Source organism: Gracilinanus agilis, chromosome 4, assembly GCF_016433145.1.
Source record: "Gracilinanus agilis isolate LMUSP501 chromosome 4, AgileGrace, whole genome shotgun sequence".
NCBI classification, from domain to species: domain Eukaryota; kingdom Metazoa; phylum Chordata; class Mammalia; order Didelphimorphia; family Didelphidae; genus Gracilinanus; species Gracilinanus agilis.
This window is the reverse complement of record NC_058133.1, coordinates 483,097,031-483,123,402: the sequence shown is the minus strand read 5'-3', so window position 1 is coordinate 483,123,402 and position 26,372 is coordinate 483,097,031. Positions and strand designations below refer to the sequence as shown.

At 40.8% G+C, this 26,372-nt stretch overlaps 1 protein-coding gene across 1 annotated transcript; it reads left to right on the top strand.

The window, feature by feature from the left end:
• Positions 1-302: 302 nt before the first annotated feature.
• PSMD11 (proteasome 26S subunit, non-ATPase 11) lies at positions 303-26,372 on the top strand. The gene is made up of 14 exons (XM_044675575.1): positions 303-324; positions 1,105-1,206; positions 5,447-5,571; positions 12,443-12,514; positions 12,961-13,018; positions 15,932-16,126; positions 17,694-17,838; positions 18,799-18,859; positions 20,836-20,898; positions 22,246-22,371; positions 23,034-23,069; positions 23,323-23,374; positions 24,843-24,985; positions 25,110-26,372. Exons 1-13 carry the CDS (start codon positions 303-305, stop codon positions 24,983-24,985), a joined length of 1,200 nt encoding a protein of 399 aa, XP_044531510.1. The 3' UTR covers positions 25,110-26,372.

Genomic DNA, 26,372 nt, shown 5'->3' with positions numbered 1-26,372 from the left:
TCTTCTAGCTGATATAGTATGGGGCAGGAACAGGAACGTCATTTTCAGGTGTATTTTTACAAACTGTGTATATTTAGATCTTGGTGTTTCCCTGGTCTTCATCCTATATTTTAAGGGACACCTAGTTTGGGAGGGTTTTGCAATGACAACATTGTAGTTAGGTTGGGTCCTGTGGTTCCTGCCCTAGGAAGCTTGACTTGAAAACATCTCTGAACAGAGTAAACTTGAGACCCAGTAGTGCCACTCAGCTGCACTTTTCTCTGCTTTCATCATGGTGCATCTACTTTTGGTTTTGTCAAGTCATGGTTGCCTCCAAAATCAGTGGTAACTAATGGAAATAAGAATTCACTGGTTAATAGGTGGAGAATGGTATTTTTTATCAGTAGCTGGACTTTTAAAATCCTGTTCTGGTGAAGAAAGCACCAAGTTGTTTTGGCACAGTTTGAATATTTTTACAGAAAATTCCTCTTCAGTAAATATTGTGTAGAATGGAGGAGGACTGTTCCACAGGCAGGGACTTATTTTTGTTTTCTTTTGTTTATTTGATGAATGACTTGGTAGTATTTTAACAAAACCTCTAGCTTCCCTATGACTTGGCCAGAATTTTTTTATATTAAAGCTGTTGATCTTAGAGTATTAAGTAAAGTGTGCATTTTGATGATAGTTTAGTGTCTGCTGAGATATTGATTACGTTGGGCATATTTCATAGTTTTATGTTATAGGAAATAATATTTTTATTCTGCTTTGGCCATCATGAATCTATGGCCATGGATAGGGAGAGCTGCTACAAGCTGGCATTCTGATTGGTGGGGAGAAAACAAAAGTTGTATTTTTTTTTTAACCAGTTTCCAGAGTTAAACTTTGTATCTAACTCATTTTCATTATGTAGATTGGACCTGAATTATCTTTTAACCTTGTTTAGAATTTACAATGTTTTTGTATTGTAATTTTAAACTTTTCACTTAAACCTGGAATAGTCCATTTCATTTATTCTTTCCTCATTTTGTTAGGTGGGGTGAAGTAATCCAGAGTTGTATTTGCCAAGTGCTAGTAGGTCTGGGTCTTTAGTCAAAATTTCAAGAGGGTTTTACATTTCTCTCCTAGTGAAGCGGGACATTCAGGAAAATGATGAAGAGGCTGTGCAGGTTAAAGAGCAGAGCATCCTGGAACTGGGATCACTCCTGGCCAAGACAGGACAGGCTGCAGGTAAGTGAGACAACTGCAATGCCTTCTGTTGGACTAGAAGGGGTCTCTGTTTACAGTGTCATTTTCCATATAATATGAAAGTACATAGAAATGTACACCCAACTCAGTTCTGTGGTCATATAGTATATTCCATTTTCCCAGATAAATTGTGGAACTCTGTAGCAAGAATTATGGTAGACAGTAAACTTGGATCAGAGTTTTGTTTTGGGGTCAGAAGTTATTCTGATTCGAACTGTTGTCACTCTTTTGCCTGCAATGTGATTCATGACTTCTTTTCAATGTCTTTACTATTCTGAGACATCGCATACTGATCAGAAAGAGTGCTCAGTGATCTCAAGAAGCAGCCTTGATATGTGTATGATGGGCTTTAGGACCTTTAACTTTGACTGTAAAATAGCTGGGACTTTGTGTTTCTTTGTGACTCACCATCTTCACTGGTGCAAAATGAGTAAGAGTGTAGTTGGATAAAGCTTTCATTAAACTTCTCCATTAGGAGTCAGTGCCCTGTCTGTGCTGCTGCTCTAATACTACAGTTGGAGTCAGCTTATTGTCCTGTCAGGTCCTGTCCAAGGTAGAATTCTGGGTCATTGAGAGATGCTACAGGCATTGGTTCTGGTATGCCTTAGAGTTAAGAGAGAGGTGCTGATACTGTTTAATATGGGCTCTTCCCATAGAGAGGCACTGGTGAATTTGAAAAGTCCTGCTCAGGTCTTCATGTGACGTTATACAGAGTTAGGATAATTAAATTAGGTATGTGCTGCCAACTTTAAAGGGATTTTGGTGTTTGTTTTTGGTTATGATGAGAATTTTTTTTAAAATGCTGAAAAGTAACTTCATTAGTAATTTGCTCAATATCATATTTTGGTGCTTAGAAGTTGATGTAGTAAGTTCTCACATTCCCTGATTTTGATACTTTCCAGAACAAAACTCATTTCATACAAATGGTTTATAGCCATCAGTGCCTATATGACAAAATAAACCACAGGGTGCATTTGAGTGAAATTTGTTTCTTATTTTGCAGGCAATTTAACTGTGTTTATGTAGTAGTCAGTTTTCATTTATAAGAATTGTCTTTTTGAATTTTTTAATCCTAGACTAGCTTCTGTCTGCTTTTGAGCCACTTCTTCCTGTGTTCATTTGGGCATGCGCTTAACAAATTTATTAATTGTGAAATTAAATCATAATCAGAATAATAATTGTGAAAAAATCAATATAGAAGCAAGAGAAAAAGGCTTTTTTTGGTTTATCTGTTTTGAGTTATTTCCATCCCTTAGCATGAATAATGAAGAATTACTCTTGTGAAATTCACTATTGTCAAACACTTTTCACTCAAAAAGATGGTAAATGATCCCTAAAGCTTTTTCTCTCCTATTCTTTCATTAGTTCCACTAACTCTCACTGACACCCTTATTCTGCGTTGTTAGAAAGTTTGTTGTTTCCCAGGATCATAGTTTGGAAAACACAATTATACTTTTATACTCCTGACAAAGTTACAAGTCTTATTTTGTTGATGTGTGTTTTCGTACAGCTAGATAGATTCCTTTTGTTTCTTTTTATTCTAAACTCTTTGAGGGAAGGAATAATTTCTTTCTTTTTTTTTTTTTGAATCCTTACCTTCTGTCTTAAAACCAATACTGTGTATTGGTTCCAAGGCAAAAGAGTGGAAAGAGCTAGCCAATGGCAATTAAGTGACTTGCCCAGGGTTACACAGCTAGGAAGTATCTGAGATCAGATTTGAACTTGGACCTCCTATCTAAGCCAGGCTCTCAATTCCCGGAGCCACCTAGCTGTGCCCCCATATCTTTTCTATCAGTAATTCATCAGGTACTTATTAAATCCTGTATGCCTACTACTACTATATAAGGTACACATAATGTGGCACGTTCAATGGCTACAAAAATTTTAAAGTCTATTTTTGGAGACTACATACACCTGTGAATCCATTAGTGAACAAGGCAGTATTTTGTATATCAGCTTTACATACTAGCAGCTTTGTCCCAGAAGGTAGAAGAAGTAATGAGGATTGAATTCTGACCAGCAAAGTTTGGTAGTTTAGAAGTGAGAGGAACCTTGTGAGAGTGTGACAGGCACTCAAAGATCAGAATTGTGAAGGAAGGTAACTATCATAGTCACATGTGTACTTGATCTCAGAAAAGTATATTTTTGAATAGTTAGATATGATTTCTGTTGCTAGGGAATATAAAAAGTAATATGGCTCAGAAAGTTTGAGAGGTACTAAACCATAATAGCTGACTCATTATTATCTCATTTGTTCCTCACAACCCACGCCTCCTCCCCCTCCCCCAATTGAGGTAGATGCTACAAGTGCTACAAAATGCTATTTACAGATGATGAACCAGATTGAGAAATGTTAAGTGACTTGCCCCTGGTCATGCAACTCAGGTCAGAGGCAAGTTTCAGATTCAACTCATTCTTGATTCCATTTCAATACTGTATTACTGCTAAAAGTTGGGAGAGGGCTATATATCAGATGAAGACAATCAAGCTCTTTTTTGATTGGAATGTTGATGGAATCAAAAAAGATTACATTTAGGGGCAGCTGGGTAGCTCAGTGGAGTGAGAGTCAGGCCTAGAGACAGGAGGTCCTAGGTTCAAACCCGGCCTCAGCCACTTCCCAGCTGTGTGACCCTGGGCAAGTCACTTGACCCCCATTGCCCACCCTTACCACTCTTCCACCTATAAGACAATACACCAAAAATTAAGGGGTAAAAAAAAAAAAAGATTACATTTATTCCTATTTAATTTTAAGCCCTACATTAGATTTAAAGTAATTCAGTCAGTATGGAAAAGACTACCTAGTAGTTTATTTGAAAAAGAAAAGAGGGACCCATTTGACTGTAGGCTCAATATGAGCCAGCAGTGGGACCTGGCTACTACATAGATACTTTTGAGGTAAATTAATAGATGTTTAAGATGCATGAAAAGAAATTTAGCTCAAGGGAGATTTTAATTTTAGCTCCACTGTACTCTGTAATGGTCAGACATCTGGAGTATTCTACTTTAAAGCAGACAATTAAGGAACTGGGGAATCCACAGCATGGTGACCAGAACAGTGAAAGGGGTCTGGAAAATTGTCATGAAGGAGGAGGTTGAAGGAATTGTGATCTGGCATGTAGAGGGGGGAAAACTTCATAACTAACTGCCTTCAAATACTTGAAGTTGTTAAATGGAAGAGCATTTCAACTTATTTTTAAGACAAAACTGGACAAACTGTATAGGAGTTATAAGGATGCAACTTTTTGGCTCAATATAAAGAACCTTCTAATAATTAAAACTGTCCAGCAATGGAATGAGAAGCCACTCTAGTGAATTCCCAAACAGGCTAACTGACTATGTGAGGAAAGGGATTTCTGTATTGGGTAAAAGGTTGGACTGTGTTGCTTTTGAGGTCCTTTTCAGTTCCATGAATGTGCTGTGGTGTAATAAATGTGAAAAGCCTAATATGCTACAATACAATAGGTTATTGTAATATGCTGCTAATACAATATTTAAGTAGGTAGCATATGCTAGCTGTTTAAATCTTGCTAATGAGGACCCCAAGGACCCAGTGGCAAGAATAGAATATATCCCTGAACTGTGGAAGGGTAAGATTTTTCTTATTCTGAGGAGAGAAACATTATATTGAGCAGATTCATCATTTGAGCTCTGGATCCCATGGATCAGTAGTCAAAAAGATGTTAGTTTTCAATCTTGATTTCTGTACATTCTTGAGGGTCTCACTGAGGTGAAAAACCATTATTCTTAGGTATTTTTTTGGCCAAACCATTTTGGAAGGGATCACAGTTGCTGACCATCTAGCCCAATTTATCCCTGAAAAAAACATTCTTTGCTATAATAAGAAGGTGGGCTGGAACTGAAAGAAACTTACTAATAAAGGGGAAAAGAGTTAGAAAAGACAGTCTATGTACTTAACTCCTTTGTTTCTCTGCCACTAAAGCATCTCAGCTTAAGGTTGTAGAAAGGTGGCAGAACCTCCCTGAGGTGAGGAAAGGATAACTCATATTCTAGAGACTGCTATTGTCTAAGACTCTCAAAATATTATTTTTTTTGTTGTTGTTGTTGAACATTCCTTAAAGTTCTACTTGTGCCTGGTGGAAAGTGACTGTTTCAGAGATGAAGAAAAGGCATGGAGAAATGGTGTTGTCAAGGCTGTTTGGTATTTGCATTGCATCCTGAGTGACTGACAAGTTTTCTCTTTTCTGCTTTGCCTTACCTACAGAGCTTGGGGGCCTCCTGAAGTATGTGCGACCCTTCTTGAACTCCATCAGCAAGGCAAAGGCAGCTCGTCTGGTCCGATCCCTCTTGGACTTGTTCCTTGACATGGAAGCAGCCACAGGGCAGGAGGTGAGCCACACTGATTTCAGGAAATAAACAAAAAGAGATTCAGTTTGGTTGAAACTGTTTGCTTTAACTGTGGTGCTGTTGTATAAGGGACAACTAGAAGGGCAGACTCAGGACTGATCACATCAGTTTCCCTTTGTTCCAGGGTATTTGATACTTTGGGTCTGTTCCATGCTTTGCTTTGTAAGTGGAGATTGCCAGTGGTCCCTAGAATCCTCATTACATCAGGGTCAAAACCAGATTCTTGTCTTTGAGATATTATATTACTGTGTCTTTGTAGTGCTTTCTGCCTCTGTGGTACCTTTCATCATCTGTTACAAAGCTCCTTGGGAAACTAATTAACTCTTGGATTGTATCTTTTTGGAACAGTTCACACTTTGGCTCTGCCTTTTACTGGGAATCAGGCATCCTGCATCTATATAGGAGAGACTTAGGCTTTCTTGCCCATGAAATTAAGTACAGATTAAATGGAGGGTTGTAATGAAATTAGGCTTTTGAGGGCCAGTGAGCCTGTTTTCAGACTTTTCTAAAGGTGACTGCCATCTTTTCATTTAGCAGTGAAAGAAGTGAAAAATTACACGGTGAAAATCAAATTTGGCCACTGGGTCTTTTTTGGAGGTGGAGCTAGTTAATGGGCCCAGGTTGTGGAGATGATTTAAAATTAGCACTCCCCTTTGTGGCATAGGAGAGAAAGGGAAAGCCATATCATTTTATTGGGTCATGGTTCTATGTTGCTAATGGTAGAGGATTGGTAGAAAACTTTGAACCAGCAAAGCCTCATCTTCTACTCCAACTTTTTAAAAAAAATCTGTTTTTTTATTGTGAATCCCCTATGGTCTAGTTAATGTGCCAAACACTTAGATTTTAATTCTAGAATAACTAATTAATTTCCAAAATCAGTTATATTGTTCTTGGCAGAGCAAGTCATTTACAGAATCTCTTAGATGCTTGCTTTTTTGGACATAGGTTTTAAAATATTTTCGATTAATTTCAAATAATAATAGCAAGCTTAAAAGTAGCCATATTCTCATCGACTTTTTAAAAACCCTGACCTGTCTTGGAATCAGTACTAAGTAAGTTCTATTCTAAAGCACAAGAGAGGTAAGAGGTAGGCAGTGGAAGGAAGCTAAGTGATTTGCCCAGGTTCACACAGCTAGGAAGTGCCTGAATCTAGGTTTGAACCCAGGACCTTCTGTCTCTAGACCTGGGTCTCAACCTTTGATTGCCCCCCTTTGATTGCCATCTAATGACACTCTTCTATTTCCTTTTCAGTAATTAAGTGGCATCTATTTGAAATATCAGACCTTACCATGGGCTGACTACTGAAAAATGTAATATTAATTTGAACCCTGTGCAACAGAATTACACAAGCTGATAGGAGTGGTTTTGCCATTGCTAGGTTTCTTGTTAGAATCTTTGATATTTTCCTCTTAAGTTCTGAGCTGTTTCATTGGAAGGGGTACTGTCAGTGTTGGGGAAGTGGGGGGAGGTTTCTTACCTGAGTTATAACTTAATTTTTTCCTGTCATTCATTCATCTTATTCATTCAGCCAGCATTTAGGAAGCACCTCTCATGGGCCAGGCACTGTTCTGAGTGCAGGATATAAAAAGAAAGGTAAAAGCCAGTCCCTGCCTTCTAGGAGCTCTCAGTCTAATGGAGACAAAGTATAAACAACTCTTTATGAACAAGAAAAATACAGGGTAAATTAGGCATAGTCTCAAGGAGAAAAGATTGGGGAAGAACTTGTAGTGGAAGGTGAGGCTTCAATTGAAACTTGAAGGAAACTAGGGCTGGGTGAGGAGGGAGAATATTCCACGCAAGGGTGACAGTTCGTGAAAATGCTTGAAGCTGGGGAATGGAGGAGGGCTGTGTGAGAAGTTGCAGAGAGCCCAGCTTAATCATGGGTATGTGGAGAGGTATAAGGCATAAGAACGTTGAAAAGGCAGGAAGGGCCCAGTTTAAAGAGTTTTAAAAATTAACAGCGGCAGATAGGTAGCCCAGTGGCTACACTCCAGTCCTGGAATCAGGATGACTTAAGTTTGAATATAGCCTCAGATACTTCCTAGCTGTGTGACCCTGGGCAGATTGCTTAACTCTTTATTACCAAGAAAGAAAGTAAGGGTTTACCAAAAAACTAAACAGGATATTATATCTGATCCTGAAAGTAGCAGGGAACACTGAAGAAATAAGAGTCAGACTTATATTTTAGGAAGATCAGTCTATTAGCTGAATGGACAGTGAAGTGACCCCACTGGAGCAGAGCAAGACTTTGGGCAGGCAGACCAACCAACAGGCTATTAACAGTTTAGATGAGAGGTAATGAGGGCCTGTAGTGATAATGTCAGAAGTGAGAGGGAGCATATACAAGACATAGAGTGACAGTAGAATTTATAGGACTTGACATATATTTCGCTAGAGGAATGGGGTGAGAGAGAAAGCTGAGCTGAGAATGACAGATACCTCAGTTGTGAACCTGAATGGCTGGGAGGGTGGTGGTACCCTTGACAGTGATAGGGAAGCTAAGAAGAAAGAGGGTTTAGGGGGAAAACAATGAGCTCAGTTTTGGAGATAATGAGTTTAAGATGATTTATGGGACCTTTAGTGCAGGATGTAGGATAGGCAATAAGACCTGTGATACTCGATCTCAGGAGAGAGGGTTGATAGTGTTTGAGAATGATTTGCATAGAGATGATCATTGAATCCAGAGGAGCTTATGAGGTCACCATTTAAAATAGTTTAGATGGAGAAGACAAGAAGGTTCAGGGACATCCACCATTAGTAGGTGTGTGACCTGGATGAAGATCCAGCAGAAGGACACAGAGAAAGGAGCAGCCAGATCGGTAGGAAGAGAAACAGGAGAAAGCAGTGTCATGAGAACTAGAGAGAAGAAAATGATTATCATTGTCAGAGGCTACAGAGAAGATTCATAAGGGTGAAGAATGAGAAAAGACCATTAGGTTGAAAAATTTAGAGATCATCAATAACTTTGGAAAGAACAGTTTGCAAAAAGTTTATGTGCAGATGGTCTTCTCAAATTTAACTATAAAAGAAGGAGAAATATGGAACAGTAGTCAATGGGGATGGATGGATCAAATGAGAATTTTTTTGGGATGGGTTATGTGGAGAAATAGGCCTATTCGTAAGTTATAGGGAAATAGCCAGGAGAAAGGAACAGATTAAAGATTAGAGGGGTATTCTTGAGAAGATGAGATGGAATGGAATCACGTGCCCAGAGAGGGGTTTGCCTTGGTATTCATATGAGATGGGATGAAAGTGAAGGTGGTGGCAGAAGCATCTGACAGATGTGAACTGAGGAGAGAAGCCAAAGGTCTCATTATTTTCATTGAACTCTGAGGCAAGGTTTTTATTTTTTATTTTTTTAAAGCTCTGAAAATTTTATTTAATTAATAAATTTAGGATATTTTTCCATGGTTACAAGATTCATGTTGTTTCCCTCCCCTCTCCCTCCCCCCTTCCCATAGCCAATGTGCAGTTCCGCTGGGTTTTACATGTGTCATTGATCAAGACCTAGTTCCATATTACTGATATTTGCACTAGAGTGATCATTTAGAGTCAATATCCCCAATCATTTCCCTATCAACCCATGTGATAAAGCAGTTGTTTTTCTTCTGTGTTTCCACTCCCAGAGTTCTTCCTTTGAATGTGGATGGAATTCTTTCTCATAAGCCCCTCCAATTCATCCTGGATCATTGCATTGCTGCTAGTAGAGAAGTCCTTTACATTGGATTGTACCACAGTGTATCAGCCTCTGTGTATATGGTTTTCCTGGTTCTGCTCCTTTCACTCTGCATCAGTTCCTGAAGGTCATTCCAGTTCACATGGAATTCGTCCAGTTCATTATTCCTTTGAGCACAATAGTATTCCATCACCCAGAGATTCCACAATTTGTTCAGCCATTCCCCAAATAAAGGGCATCCCCTCATTTTCCCATTTTTTTTTGCCACCACAAAAAGTGTAGCAATAAATATTTTCGTACAAGTCTTTTTCCCCATGATCTCTTTGGGCTACAAACCCAGCAGTGGTATGGCTGGGTCAAAGGGTAGACAGTCTTTTAAAGCCCTTTGGGCATTGTTCCAAATTGCCCTCCATCACCAATGAATTAATGTCCCAATTTTGCCACACCCCCTCCAATGTTCGTTATTTTCCTTTGCTGTCATTTTAGCCACTCTACTAGGTGTGAGGTGGTACCTCAGAGTTCTTTTGATTTGCATTTCTCTAATTACAAGAGATTTAGAACACTTTTTCATGTGCTTGAGGCAAGGTTTTTAGCTGAGAGTGTGTATATGGGAGCTATGAGTAGAGATAAGATTTGTAAGACTCACTGTGAAGTGCGGGAGAGTGATTGATTAGGGAGGTGTAAAAAGATTGCCTTGCTACAGTAAGGGCCTAGTTGAGATTTTATAATATAAATTTTTACTGGATCCACTTAGCAGTTTCCTGATTTTTTTCTGGCTTCATTGGGCAACATGTGAGGAGGAGCAAAGGCAGTGGGTGTTAATAGCAGTAATCCAGGTCTGAGGATTGGCAGGGCAAGAGCTTCAGTAGGATAGAGGGGTCCAGGGACTTGAAAGAGGAGGACAAATGGAACTAAATTGGGTTACCAGAGGGTCAACATTGAGAAAAGAAGAGAATGTAGGGCAGGAACCAAGGGGTGAAGAGATTGGAGATCACAGTCAAGATGAAGAAAAGCTAGGATTTGCAAGGCAAAGGGGAAAGGTGGAATGATGATAGATTACGATGATAAAAGGATTTCAGCGTTCATGAATGTAGAAATAAAACACTTGGGTAGAAATGGAACAGTAGGTGATCAGGGGTCTTGTTGACCATCTTTCTATGTAGTTGAGGTGGGGGGTGGAACAGGTCATGGGAAGCAAGTAAGTAGAGGAATTGGGAAATTAGAGTGTTTGAGGGAGTCTCAGTGTATAAATTGAACTCCCCTAATCTGAAGGCAGGAATGAAAGTGTAATTCATAGATTTCTTGAATCTTTCCATTTCAGTAGTTATTTGGAATAATAGTTATAGAGATTCAGGATTGTGCAGGTTCTGAAAAATTCTTAGAGAGTTCATCAATTTAAGGCAGTGAACAACAGTGACTGCTGCTAAAGAGTTATAGCTGTTTGCTCTCATCTTGCTGCGGGAATACTGGGATAATGAATACTTTTTATCTGTCATAATTATTTGCTAAGTTTAGTCTTCTGCCTGTGATCCAAAGGCCAACAAACAGTCTGATGGAACTGGGACATATTCTTTATAGAGTTTTCTCTCTTCCTAGTGCTTTATTTTAGTCTCTCTTCCTTAAAAATTTTATTTATTAAAAACCCTTACTTTCCATCTTAGAATCAATACTGTGTATTCGAACAAAGCAGAAGAGCAGTAAGGGCTAGGCAGTGGGGGTTAAGTATCTTGCCCAAAGTCACATAGAGAGAGGAAGTGTCTCAGACTCAATTTGAACACAGGACCTCCTGTTTCTAGACCTGGTTCTCAGTCCACTGAGCCACTCACTTGCTCCCATTAGCCTCTCTTCTAAGTTCCATTTTTCTGTTTGTTTGGAACTGTATGATGGTTCCCAGTTAGGCATTATGGTACACTCTACAGAACTAAAGTGATGAATGTTTTTATTCTTCATGTTGGAATAATTTTCAGAAAGTAAATGCTAGGGCCAGCAACAAAATCTGTTTCTGGTCCTCTTCCTGTCTGTGGTTTTATGATAGGATCCAAAAATCTCTATATCTTCCTTTGGTCCTAAAGCTCATTCTGCATCCTGAGTATTGTCTTTCTAGTGTCTAGAATGCAGTGAGTTCAGTTGCAATAATACTTCAAACTCCAAAATTTAGGTTGTATGGCTGCTTTTTAGATATTGGTTAAAAATGATTTAACAGGGCGGCTGGGGTAGCTCAGTGGATTGAGAGCCAGGCCTAGAGACGGGAGTTCCTAGGTTCAAATCTGGCCTCAGACACTTCCCAGATGTGTGACCCTGGGCAAGTCATTTAACCCCCATTGCCTACCCTTACCACTCTTCCACCTGTAAGTCAATACACAGAAGTTAAGGGTTTAAAATAAAAAAAAAAAATTAAAAAAAAATGATTTAACGTTGCCTCAATGTCCAAGCTTTTTTCAATATAATTTATTTGATTGTTTGGGTAATTGGAGATGACCTTAAAGTAAAACTTAGAAAATCTTTTTTTGGTTGTAAGCTTATTAGAAATTTTGTTTAATCCATTTAATAAACAGCTAAGTTTGACATGTCCACAAGAGTGCCCATGAATCGCCTGGTTGTTCTGCCTAGAATCTGAAAGAGAAATTGCCCAGCTGTGCCTTTTGAGCCTTAGAATCAGCTGTTAGAAACAAAAGCATTTATGTTGGAACTGTGGCTCTCTGCTCCTTCCTCATAGTATGTGGACTTTTGGAGGAGAACATTGTTACTTTAGGTATTCGTTGCAAATTTCTAATGACTTGCTAATTCTGGGAAAGTTCCTCAGAACCACCTTAAGACCCTTCCCTACTGATTTGCTAAAGGGACCTCAGCAGTAGTGGAAGACCAAGTGAATTGGTGTGATGCTGGAGCTGTCCATTTTCCAGAATACTACTATTTAACCAGGAGAACTTTTAATATTTAGCAAACAAAAACAACATAGTAGAGCCCCATTGTAACACAGCTTATTACACACCTCAGAATAACCTGAAGACTAAATATAACTATATGTAGCAAAAATCTGGAACAGAGACTAGAAGGCATATAACAGTGTATATAGTGTTTAGTCCCATTCCTCAAACCAGTGTTACAAGTCAGTCGTAGTCTTCAGTGGGACTGGAAGGATTTAGGATTGTTTTATGTTTTCTCTTCTTATTGTAGGTTGAGCTATGCTTAGAGTGCATTGAATGGGCCAAATCAGAGAAGAGGACTTTCTTGCGCCAGGCTCTGGAGGTATGTGTCAGCAGATTGTAAATGTGATATAGGCCTCAAATGTGATCAAGCATATTAGGTCGAGCTCATACTTTGAAATCTTCCAATCTCATTACAACCCAGGTCCCCTTTATTTGGGGAGGTTGTCACAGGATGTTCTATTGTGAGGAAGGCCTAATCGGTTTACTTGATTAGGTACTACTTTTAGAAGTAGTATGATCAAAAAAGAGTTTGCCTTTCCTGCTTATAAGTTCCAGAAGTCCAATTCAAGTATTGAACCAGAAACACTATTGGTCATTGGTCCTCCTCATTTTGAATTGCTGCCGTCGGTCATATTACTTCTCATGTTGTCATTAGTGTCACCAGTAGAAACTCCATAATCCTCATCAGCAGTGCTGTGACTCTCAATGTCTGGTTCCTTTTCCAGCTTTTCCCTCCCTCACATCAGTCCCATTTTTCTTTTTCAGGCGAGGCTGGTGTCTTTGTACTTTGATACCAAGAGGTACCAAGAAGCATTGCAGTTGGGTAAGTAATCAAGTAGAAAGCAGTAGGACTTCATGATGGGCCTAAGTGTAGCATGTATGTAGCAACCCATCTAGAGAGTTCAAAGAGACTCCCTAGTCTTAACTTTCCTGATTTAGGGATCTAAATGATCAGCATTCTGATGAACTCAAACTGAAAGAAACAAAGACTGATTCTTTTGTAAAAACCAAATTTTACTGAATGTGGGTCTTTCATTTGCATGTTAGCATCATCTCTGAATTCAAAGTTGTAAGCACTCTGTCAATGATCGTAATTAAATTTTTCCTTTCTGTCTTAGAATTGATATTAAGTATCAGTTCTGAGTCAGAAAAGTGGCAAAAGCTAGGGTTAAGTGACTTGCCTAGGGTCACCCAGCTAGTACATGTCTGAGGCCACTTTTGAACCCATGCCCAAAAGTCTCCAGGCCTGGCTTTCTATCTCCTGAGCCACCTAGCTGCCCCACCACATTTGTGTTTTTAAAAAATTCCACATAGCTGAGTTCAAGGAAACCAATAAGTTGATGAAGAAAAAGTTAAGTGAATCTTTGTTCATTCATATGGAGCTTCTTCCTTCCTCATATAGTCATTTACTGCAGAGCCCACAGAGCCTTCATGCACTCTTAGCCTTGCCATTACATGCTTAGGATTCTGGGTTGGTTTGAGATATGTGACTTGTCATGGGAGAGGCATTGTTGATGTTAGTGGAAAGATGTTGGGTTTGAGATCATAGAACCCAGGTTTATATGACCTTGAGCAAGTCACTTAATGACTTTTCTGGGCATTGGGTTCCTCAACTATAAAGTAAGGGATTGGGTGAAATGGTCTTTCAGGTCCTTTTCAGCTCTACAGCTATGATCCTGTAATCCAGACAGAAAAGAATGCTTTCCATAATTCACTGGCCTCTTGCAAAGTCAGAAGAGAGTAGCTATTTTGGAAGGAAGGGTTTACAGTTAGTTAGAATAATGGTTGGGGAAAATGAACCAGGGGAACAGGGTGACTGGGGGCGCTTTTGGGATTGTGGGGATAAAAGATTGGTTGTGGGATCTCCATTTTTCTGTGTTAGTATGGCCTAGTTATCACTGATGGCCTGGTTAGCTGATTGTTTGAGAATTAGAACAAACACTTTGGCCAGTCATAGTAACATAAAGTGATTTACTAATCATTTGGAGAACCAGCAAAGTGCACTTCATGAAGGCTCTCTGCTACTCCCAATTTCATTGGCTCCCATGGAATCCTTGTCATCCATCGTTCTGGTGTTTTAGGCTTACAACTACAACCGCTATATAGTGATTTAAGGTTTGCAAAGCACCTCACTTACTTCCTTGTTTGAATCCTCTCAACAACCCTGAGTAGGTAGGTGCAATTATCCTGTTTTACAGTTGAGGAAACTGAGGCTGAGAAAGTGTAAATGACTTGCTCAGGATCACATGGTTACTAAGTGTTTGAAGCAGAATTTTAACTTGTGTCCTCTTCAAGTCCAGGAAACTTTCAACTGGGCTGCTTGGTTGGTGTTTATTTCCATGTATATCACATGTCTCTTTCTTCTTAACTCATTTTCAATACTGCTTTTTTAGTTCCTTAGCTGTTTATGCCAGAAGGTTTCAGGCCCTCAATTTGTTTGGATTTAGTTCTCTTATCTTAGACAGAGAGGTTCCTTTGGAGGGACAGCAAGCATCTGAAGCCTCTCCCACTCTCCTCAGCCTTTGGGTTCATTGTTTCTCATGTAGTCTAATGATGATGGGGTGACAGGTTAAAGTAGGGGTACTGCCAGCTTTTTTATTTTATTTTTTTTAACCCTTACTTTCCATCTTGGAGTCAATACTGTGTATTGGCTCCTAGGCAGAAGAGTGGTAAGGGTAGGCAATAGGGGTCAAGTGACTTGCCCAGGGTCACATAGCTGGGAAGTGTCTGAGGTCAGATTTGAACCTAGGACCTCCCGTCTCTAGGCCTGGCTCTTAATACACTGAGCTACCCAGCTGCTCCCCTGCCAGCTTTTTAAATGTGCATTTAAAGCTTAGAATCTAGTTAATGTTATCTTTAGAAAATACAGAGTACTCCAAAGAGCCTAGGTACAAAGTTGAGAGTCACATTGCTTATCTGAGCTAAAATCCTTTTACCTGCCTCCTTTTAATTATGAGTTGTGCTCTGGGATCCAGGTAAAACTTTTTTTTTTTTAAACCTTTACCTCCTGTTTTAGTATCAATTCTAAGACAGAAGAGGGGCAAGGGCTAGGCAATTGAGATTAAGTGACTTGCCCAGGGTCACACAGCCAGGAAGTATTTGAGGTCAGATTTGACCACCTGTCTCTAGGCCTGGTGCCTGGAGCTACCCAGCTGCCCCAAGACCTATTCTTAATCTACTTTTGTTTTCCCTGAAGCACTGGGACAGTGTCTTGCATGCATTAGGTACTCAAAGATTAAATGTTTAATAAGGGGCTTTCTATGTGTTAGACATTGCACTAAAATGTTGATACATTGGAGTTCAAAAGGGGCATGATGGAAAAGTCTGAAATTCCAGAGGAGAGCAGCCTGGGAGAGATGTTCTGAGCTGTACTTCCTCCTTCAGTGGCTATCTGGAGATCATGGCCCTTCCCTCCAGTCTGAGAAGCATAAGGTATTGAGGAGCTAGAGTGCCAAGGTTGATGGAATTTTGCAGAATGATGAGGTTTTTCATAATGAGTTTACTGGGGTAGGTGGGAGAAATCCAGAAGTTCTAGAGCAGTGATATTTAGAGAGATAATAATGAATGAATAAATAAAGGGTGGGGATATGGAACCTTTTGTTTTTCTGTCCCCTACTTCTTAGAGGCCCATGTCTTTGGGAGGAAGAGGGCAGCTCTTAATCAATATTTAATAGAGGAATCACTGCTATTGTTTGAAAGGAATCTGATAGATGGGTTCTGTATCTTTTACATGTAGGTTCTCAGTTGCTGAGAGAATTAAAAAAGATGGATGACAAGGCCCTTTTGGTGGAAGTGCAGCTCTTGGAAAGTAAAACATACCATGCCCTGAGTAATCTTCCCAAAGCGAGAGCTGCCTTAACATCTGCTCGAACCACAGCCAATGCCATCTACTGCCCTCCTAAGTTGCAGGCTACCTTGGACATGCAGTCAGGTAATACTTTCTTCCATACTTTGGTGAGCCATTGGCTTGGATTTTCAGTGATTTTTCACTCCAGCTCCAACTCTTTTTGATATGTTCTCACTCTTTCTATGGAGCTATGGGGGTGGAGGGGTTGGGGTGGGAGAAGGAACATTTTATTGCTCTGCGTTGTTTGTTTTCTTTGTTTTACCAATCAGTGGAAGGTGGAGAAGAGGGGCCAGTTGATTTCACTAGTGCTTGAGGAACAGTGGCATTTAAAAGTATTTATTAAGCATGTGGTGTGTGCAGAGCACATCATTTCATCGCTCCTTATGACCTGCTTTCTATGTACCTGACATTTCTACTTAGCTGACAAGTATAATAAGAACACTCATAAGTGACTGGCCAAGGAACTTCATAGTTAAAGGAAGAAACTACTAGTTGGATTCTAGAATTCTAGCTTTGGTTCAGCTTCTGACATGCTATATTAAACCAAAGGACTAGAGGGTGGTTACCAGGTTGGAATGGCAACAAGATTGGGGGAGTGGGGAGGAGAGCAGTAAGTAGGGCTCCCATGTCCACAGGGGATACAGGACCTATCATGAATGCCTGAAACCTCAGACAGAAGTGAACTGCTGTTAGCCTTGGGAAACTGAAACAGTGATAACCTAATCATTGGATGACTGCACTACAGAACCATTACTCTTGCACTTTAGGGCCATTACTACAGTAAATAAAGGTGTTTTTTTTTTTTTAAAAGGCACTGAGCTAGTGCTACAGCGATTGGGATCAATGAGAACAGTAGAGGCAGGCTGGAGGAACATGTTGCATGGGGGAACGTGTGCATGGAGACAAAGGGAGATGAGGCATGTACTGGGCTGGTAGATTTCACTATGTTACAGCTTGTATTTGGTGGTTGGTTTGACACTTAAAAACTGTTTATTTTTTAATTTTATGGACTTTTCCAATTTTTCTATTTTTTTTTCCCCCATGGTTAACCATGGATAACTGAATCAGTGGATCAGCAGCTACAGGGGCACCACTGTCCTTGCAGATCCTAGGCGGGTGGTGGCATGAGCACAGCCCTGCTGTTGGCCTGTAGTGAGTGGTTCTTGTACCAACCAGATGCTTGGTTGGCCCCACTTTAGAGTGTGTCACCTCAAAGAAATCTAAAAATTCAAACAGCTGTGGGTGTCATGTACCAATAATACCTCCTTGCTGGTTTATTGTTATTGTGCCAATCATCCAGTTATTTAACCTTGTCTATAGAGTAAAATAAACTCTTATCAGAGACCCTAAAGACTAACTAAGAGTTATTGGGGCCCTATAATTTTTTTTCCAGTTTGCCTCATATATATAGCAGTGAATCATGCTCCAGTTCTGAAAGTCACATCCCACATTTTTAACCAGACTTGACTAAATATTTAAAATTGACCACCTCTTTCCATATAACTTTTTTTTAGACCTGTTCTTTTTCCCAGCTCTTTGACTCTGAGGGTGAAGGCAGTACCAGTCTGCCCTACTGATATAGTTTTTATTGTAGGATCCTGGGTAGAAGCTGAGGGAGATTCTTGAGATCTGAATCCACCTTTGTGCCTAGGTATCATCCATGCGGCAGAAGAGAAGGACTGGAAAACAGCATACTCGTATTTCTATGAGGCATTTGAGGGCTATGACTCCATCGATAGCCCCAAGGCCATCACAGCACTGAAGTACATGCTGCTCTGCAAAATCATGCTCAACACGTAGGTGCCTGAGCTGATGGGACAAGAAATGGGCTACATGATGGTTGGTGGGGAGAGGAGGGAAACAGCAGGGCAAGAGGAACTAGCTGGATGTGTCCTCAGCAATCTCCATTGATGCTAAGGCCCAGCCTGTCTCAACACCTACTGCAAAGTTATTCTCATGGGGAGATAGAAGTCTTGCTCCAAGAGGCAGCTGAGTACTAGGCAAGGGACAACATTGGATATGGAGTCTGAGGGCTTGAGTTCTTCCCTAATTTGGAATCTCAGGATTTCTTTTAAGTTAGTGAGGACCACCCAAAGAGTTTTGTGTATGTGAGATATCTATTATTATTTACCATATGAGGAATTAAATGTCTTAATATTATGAAAACAGCTTTGACCACATAAATTCCCTGAAAGGATTTTGAGGGGACCCCCAGAAGTCTCCAGACTACACTTTGAGATCCACTGGTCTAGAGGATCTCCAAGGACCATTCATTCTTGCTCCAAATTCTTTAATACTTAATTAAGCCCAGTGCATTTAGGATATGGAGATAAGAATGTGTAGTAGAGAATCAAGGGTGATAGCTGATCAAATACTGTCATTAAAAATCTTCAAGGGACTCCAACTGCTTTGCTCTACTGAAATTGAAATTTTTTTTAACATTATTCAAATAGCCATTGCCATTTGGGACTCAAATATTTATTATCTAATGATTTCGATGTAATCTAATTTGACTATCTTACTTTTGTTTTTTCCAGAGTTTCTTTCTAAGAGCAGTGAGAAGTAGTCATAAAAACTTAGATCTTTTGCATTCATGATGCACAAATTGGATTGAGAGATGAGGGCTGGCTCTTTTTGGTGCCGTGTTTTGCATCCAGGGCTCAGGAGGAACCATAGTTCAGATAAGATTAACTTTTAAATGTTCAACAGGGCAAGTGACCCATTAAAAAGTTATTTCTCTCTATTTTTTCTTCCAGACCAGAAGATGTTCAAGCCTTAGTGAGTGGGAAGCTTGCACTGCGGTATGCAGGAAGGCAGGTAGGAAAGACATTTTGTGATCTCACTGCCCCCTCTGAGACTTAGAACTCAGCTAACCCAAACTCAGTTGAGAAGGCTAAAAAATTTGGTTGGTGCCATGTTTTTTTATTCCCTTAGTTCCAATTTCCATTTTTCCCCAATCTTTAGCCATTCTGACTTTCTCTTTAATTCTTGAACAGGTTCGGGGGTTCTTAAGAGTGTGACCCAGGTCTGTTGTGATTGCAAGTTTAAATAAATAGTGAAACACCTGTGGTGTGTGTATGATCAGCATTCCCCCAGGCCAGGCCAGAAAATTCAGTCACTATACCTGACTCTACTCTTCAGCTTTAGTCTGTAAAATCATGGATGACCCATAATGATCCAGTGTTTCACTGATGCTGCTCTGACCACTTGACCTGGTGCATTAGGATGACTGTGTGTGTATCCCCCCAAAAAGATGGCTTGTGCCTCTATCATTTGGGGACCTGTTACCACAACTCAGTCTGTACCCTTTTTCTGGATGTGGTTAAAAAATGAGAGGGGGTGACACTTGGCTGCTCTTTTTTATAGTAGTTTATTAAATGCTTGAGTAAATATGAATCATTTTCTTGGAAAGGAGATATCTTGGTTATTGCTAACGTGCTCTCAGATCTGCTTCTGTGCTTCAGAATTCCCTCTTTTCTATTGCGTATGTTATATTCAAATATGTTATGATTTGAGCAACTTTCTCTGTCTTTTTAGATTCCAAAGACAAATGAGCTAGCTGAAAAGTTGGTCTGTTGTAGGGAGCTCCCTTGGGATGAAGCAAAGATGCCATAATAAAGAACTTTGCCTCTTCTCCACATAGAACCTTAATTGACTTTTGATAAGGAAAACATTTTCAGACCAGCTTCCAATATCAGTCACAACCATACTCTTTATTATAGTGGTGAAAGCCTCACCACATTTCCTACTTAATTGGCAGTAAACCACACTGATTCAGTATAATAGACTGGGCATATCCTCTTCTGTTTCTCTAGCAACACTCACTCCCTCTCTCCCTCTCTCCCTCTCTTCTCTCTTCTCTCTTCTCTCTTCTCTCTTCTCTCTTCTCTCTTCTCTCTCTCTCTCTCTNTCTCTTCTCTCTTCTCTCTTCTCTCTTCTCTCTTCTCTCTTCTCTCTCTCTCTCTCTCTCTCTCTCTCTCTCTCATGCATTTGGCTTCAGGGCAATAATATTTTGCATAATTTTTAACTTTTTCATTATATATTATTAGCTTTTTACTGAGAACAAATACTTGCTGACTTGCATCGGGGTGGGTAGGTAGGAAGGTGTCTTTAACACCTAAGAGCCTTTAAGATTTCCTATAACAAGAACATAATGCTGTTAGGCCAGGGAGCACAAATATTCACTTGAAATGAAGAGTGGTTATTTATCCAAGTGTACATGAACTTGTTAGCACTGGACCTTGTTCACAGTTGATTTCTTAGCTCTGACAGCTCACGCAGGTCAGCCCTCAGATACCTTTTCTAGCAAGTAGGGTTGCAGGTAGCAGCAGTAAAGGTTCCTGGCTTTGGGCTAAACCCAGAATGAATTCAATCTGTCCCCAAGAGAACATGTGTTGTAAATCTAGAGGACATATGCAGAATAAGGACAGCTTTTGGGGAGCAACCTGGCCTCTTGATCTTTGGTCTATTAGAGAATAAATTGCTTACTCTGCTAAAAGGATTATTCCTACTTTTAGCTATAGGCATGTATTCCTTAGTCACCCAAGACCATTGATCATAGGGAACTGGGGGACTTGTTGGTTGTGTTTTTAGTTATTCTGAAGTTGGTGTCAAGTTTCTCTTATTACACCCCAGTGAAGAAAGCCAGATTGAATGTTGTCTTTGTAGTCAAAAGTTGTATGAAAATCACAAGGCCAAAAGGAAATAGAAGAGGGAAACCCAAGAGATTTGTGTTTGGATGAGTGTGTGAATGTGCAGAAAGATCACCTTGGTACTTTCCTTCTTGTTTGCAGACAGAAGCATTAAAATGTGTGGCTCAGGCTAGCAAGAATCGATCGCTGGCAGACTTTGAAAAGGTGAGGTAATGGTGGGTTAGGGGGTGGACTTGGACTTGAGCAGCTAGGGGCCCCATAGTGCATAGAGCATCAGGCCTGAAGTCAGGAAGATGCATCTGAATTCAAATCTGACCTTAAGACACTTAAATGTTACCCTGGGGCAAGTCACTTAAGACTCTATCTCAGTTTCCTCATCTGTCAATGAATTGGAGAAGAAATGGCAATGTTGGTGTCTTTTGCCAGGAAAACCTCAAATGGGGACATGAAGAGTTGGACACAACTGAACAACAAACAAAATAGACTTGAAAGATTGTATCAGAAAAGAAAGTCAAACTCATTTGATAATTACAGATGAATTAGCATCTGTCTGTAGGTTTGCCATCCCATAGGAAGCCTGAGTGGTACCAGTATGACACAAACGTATTCTCTTAATCCAGAATTCAACATTTCTCTTCCCCAAAGCAATTATTGATTTAGATGGGAGTGATTTGTATGAAGTATTTCCCTGATCTGAATTTTCTGAAAAAGAAGAAATACTTTAAAATACTTTTGTTTAGAAGAATTTATGCCCTGTTGTGAATAATCTATTAAAGGAGGGATGTTTTAGGCCTCAGTTATTATTTTCATCACCGCACATAGCCCGTCATTAGGTCCCTTAGCTTCAGAGAATGCTCAGGCTATTCCTTCCCTCATATGGATAAAAGAACTTTTGCTGTGTAAGCATGGGCAGAAAGTAGCTTTGAACTGCAGAATGGACTTCTGTGTATCTTGTATACACACTAGGTAATGTGGGGAGAGCCACTGCATGACTGGGCAAGTTACCCAATCTCTAGTGACTCTGGCCGAGTCAGTCTCTAAGACTGAGCTGTGCAGAGAAGTTGCTGAACTGCATCAATGGAGGGCATTTCCTCTCTTTGAAGTCCCTTGCACTAATAGTCAGAGGCTCAGTCCTCTTCACATAAGGTGGTATTGTGTAAATAGGGGGTTCTTGAAAGGTTGGCTGAGATCTATGAGCTCATTTCACTTTTATTTACTAAATACTTTTTTACAGTATTTGCCAGGCACCGTGCTAGGTCTTGGGAATACAAAGACAAAAATGAATCGATCCTTGTCCTCAGAGGGCTTACGTTCTTGTTGGAGTGGGGAGACAACATGTCCGTATTAAGAATATGCAGCATTATACATCAGGACTAGAGGATTTGTTGGGAGGACCACAGCCACTCTTTCTGAAGGGGTGTGCCCATGGGCAGGCAGTATCCTTAGGCTACCTGGAGGTCTCCTCACTCACCCTGTGGGCCAAGAGACCCTAAATGAAGCATGAGCAAGTGACTGTAATTGCCACTCTTTCTGACTACATCTCTCCTGTAGGCACTGACAGATTACCGGGTAGAACTCCGGGATGACCCCATTATCAACACTCACCTGGCCAAGCTGTATGATAACTTATTGGAACAGAATCTGATCCGGGTGATTGAGCCCTTTTCCAGAGTACAGGTAAAACTACCCAGGGCAGCAGGATGGGCAAGGTCAGGTGGCACGGATGGTAGACTGGAGAGCTGGTTCTCCAGCTACTTCCCCAGACTCTGAGCCACTAGCGATAACTTTTGGACTTGCACTGGTTGGAATTACCCTCCAAAGGGACTCTCTGATGCCTAAAGGAAATCATTGAGTGTATCACTGAGAAAAAAGAGAATGACAGAGGCTTCTGAGGATTCAGTTAGAGGCAGTGAGTGCCCTGACTGACTGGATATTTAGGGGTAACATCCTTATTTCTTAAGGGTTGTATTCCTTGTTGCTACTTCTATAGAATGTAAAGGAGAGAAGTATTTCCTGTGTACATTTTAGAGGGGCACATCTATGTGCACATGAACAATCTAATTAGAGGCTTCTACAGTAAGAAGCAGCCATTGCCCAAGGACTTCCCCTTGTTCTGTAGTGAGGGGCTCCTCTCCCATTTAGTCAGTATTGAATCACTTAAGGCCAGACGTGGGGAGGCTGGAGAGGGCCCAGAACAATCCATGGAAAAATAGAGCTGTAGAGAATACTCAGTCGGTCTTTCCAGTTTCTTTCTCCATCCTTCTTTCTTGCCCCCTTTTGGTTGAAGGCACAAGTAAAATTTTCTGCTTCAGTGGTGGTGTCTTTCCCTTTCCTTTTAGATTGAACATATATCCAGCCTCATCAAACTCTCTAAGGTAAGTCAGTTATGTCATTCTGATGAAGTTCCTTGGGAGAGAGGCTGTGGAGTGGGTGGTAGATGTGACATTTGGGTCCTCTTAGTTCCTAGAAGGAAGTGGCTTCTCTGTGGTAGTGCTGAGGCCTGGACTTGGGTTTGGCTTTTTTAAGCCATTAACATTAGAATCCTTTCTAGCAGTTGTGCTCTACACACCTGGGTTGTCTGGTTGGTTTCCAGAGATGTGTTTCCTTAATCCTGTGCTTTGATTTTAGGCCGATGTGGAAAGGAAACTGTCACAGATGATTCTTGACAAGAAATTTCATGGTGAGTGAATGCACAGTTCGTTGGGGAAAGGGGGATGAGAAAAGAATTGAGGGGAATGTGTTGTGATCTGTCAGTGTTCAAGTTTTCTCTTCCTTTGTGGACATTCCTCTTTGTCTGTGCCCCCTCCTGCCCTGGGACTCTGTAGCTTATTCTTTAGACCTCATTCGAGGGCTCTTGCTGCTTAGAAATGAGGCTTGAGTACTTCTCTTAATAATAATAGCAGCTAACATTTATGTAGTGCTTTAAGGTTTGTAAAGCACTTTAAATAGTGTTACCTCATTTGGTCCTCACAACCACCTTGTGAGGTAAGTGCTATTATTACTTAGTGAGTTTGCCCTGTGCTTTTTAAAGGTATAGATGCCTCAGCCTCCCCTGAGTAGCAACAGTTCTGGTGTATCGAATGTTGGATTCCCCCCTCCCCAACGTAATAATTTGTAAGGCAACTTACATTCTGTTTGGCTCTCTGGGAGTAAATCTGGTGGGGAGGCCTTGTCTTTTTGGCCAGAGCCCCTCTTTGAGTATTGACAAGAACAGTTCCAGGCAATATTGGTCCTAAAGAAGGGCATACAGAAGAATTTTTTTACTAACTGGATGGAGGCTGAGATTTCTGAGGTGGAGGGATATAGATAGTTGTCTGAGATTAAGATGAATTTGACATGAAAAGCCAAACCCTTAGCTCCAGTCCCTTCACTAAGATACCCCAGGATCACCTGCATTCCATGGTGAAGCAGTCTGGCCTAGAATATAGAGGGCTGGCCTTGAAGCCAGGAAGATCTAGATTCAAATTCAGACCGATCCATTTAGACTTTGTGGCTCTGGGTAAGTCACTTTCAGTCCCCCTGGCAACTCTCAAGATTAGAAATTGGAAAGTGCTGACTTGCACTGGTAAAGAGAGTTCCCTGAGAGGACTAGTGTAGTTTATAGGCAGAGGCCTTAAAGAATGACAAGGACCAGGTTAAAGTCCAGTTTTCCCTGGAGAAAAGATGGGAGAGGAACAGAAGTGCATAATAAATGTACAGTGGTAAACAGCCTGCTTATCCGAAGATGTTATACAGCCTGAATATTTTAGAATGGTTTAGGCTAATTTATAACTAATAGATGAGTGAAGCTCTTCGCATGGAGCAGGTTGGAAACTGTACTTTGAACATATCTGTGGTATAATCTCTGTGCTTGTGCTCCCACAGATCTTTCGTTCATTTTAGTATTGTATTGAATAGACTTAGGGTTTGACTTGGTACTCCATTTTTTAATGATTTCATAGGAGCCTCAATGTGTGTATGTTTGTTTAGTAAATGGAGGAAGACCATTGTGAAGGAGGGGGAGAGACAGAGAGGCAGAGAAAGAATATGTATAAAGATATATTTTTTCCCATTTCTGGAGAAAGTAGAGATAACTGATTTGCTAATGTGGAAATCACCATAACCAGTGTTTCTTACCTTGGATGCCCTTCTTGTTGTCTTTCCCACAGGGATCCTGGACCAGGGGGAGGGAGTCCTGATTATTTTTGATGAACCTCCAGTAGATAAAACTTACGAAGCTGCTCTGGAGACGATTCAGAATATGAGTAAAGTAGTGGATTCACTCTACAACAAAGCCAAGAAACTGACATAGGTGAGTGCTGGCTCCGGGACCAGGGCTAGCGACAGTGTCCTGTCTTCTGCCTGTCGAGACCAAATGCCTCCTCCTTGTGCCCCTGCGGCTTCCCCGATTGACACTGCTCTGTCTTCTCTTGCAGAGTTGGATTTGGTAGCTGTCGTTTGGAGAGTGTGTGTGGCAGGAGAGTGAAACCTTTGGGGAAAATGCTAGGAGATTTTTTTTCTTTTTGTTCTACTTTTCGCTCGGAAAGTTTTTAAATTTCCTCATTCGGTGCATCTGTATTCCAGCCGATAGGTGTGCCAGTTTCCATGTAATCTTTACTGGCCCAACTTGGGAGTGGGGAATATTGTTTAAAAAAAAAAAAAGAAAAAAAAAGAGGTTATTCTAAATAAAAAGAAAAAGGCTTACACTACCTAAAAGCTGTGCTCTCTGCCTCCTGGGAGAGGGCCACAAAGGCGGGCATCATGGCCAACCACCAGGGTACAGGCTCCATCCGCCGGGCTGTCTCTCTTCTCCTCTTTGTCAATTGGATATCTGCTGACCGTCCAAAGCAGCCAACTTGATATTCTGTTTGTACTGAACCAAAACAAACGACGGTGTGTGTAGACTGCGATTTTCTTTTCTATTGGAAATGAGGCACCTCAGTGTTCTTTCCCCTGCTGGGCTTCCCTACCCTTTGATCCCCCAAGAAAGTGGCTCCAGCACCCTGTCCTGATGGGCTTGGCAGCTCCAGTTTGTGGGGCCTGGAGCCAGCCTCCATCATGGCCAGCCACTCAAGGGATACATTGCAGGCCCTTCAGAACCCCGGGGCCTGCTGTGCATGTGGCTCTTATTCTTTTTAAAACTCAAACAGAAAACTAGACTAGACTTCAGTGTTTTAACGGCCCCTTTGTCCCTGGCGTACCCCACACCCCAGTCAATAGTGGAGGCCGTCAGATGTCTCCTCCTTCCTCCCCACCTTTCTCCTGGCAGTCTCTGTGTGGAGGAGAGAGGCTCGGCTTCTCTTGTCTCATCTTCTCCCATTTCTCCTGCTGTCAGATGGATTTATTCCTTTTTTAAAACAATGAACATTGGAAATGAGACTGTGGGGGTGTCTTTAGGGTTTTTTTTCTTTTGTAACTTTTTTTGGGGGGGTGTAGTGGGGGTGGGGTTTCAAATGACCTCATGTCACCCTCCCAGAGAGCTTATTTATTTACCTCTTAAAAATCAAATTGGTGGGAGGCGGAGCACTGTATTCCAGCATGTTTTGTTTTATGATGAGATTACTCAGCAAGGTTTTAATGCCATTTGGGCAGTGTAAGCTTCTGCATCTTTGTTGTGTTGAATTCTCTTATTCTTCTTTTCATCTTTCTCACCTGTGCCCATTCTCTTTCTCTGGTCTGATCTCTTTTCATCTCTTCTG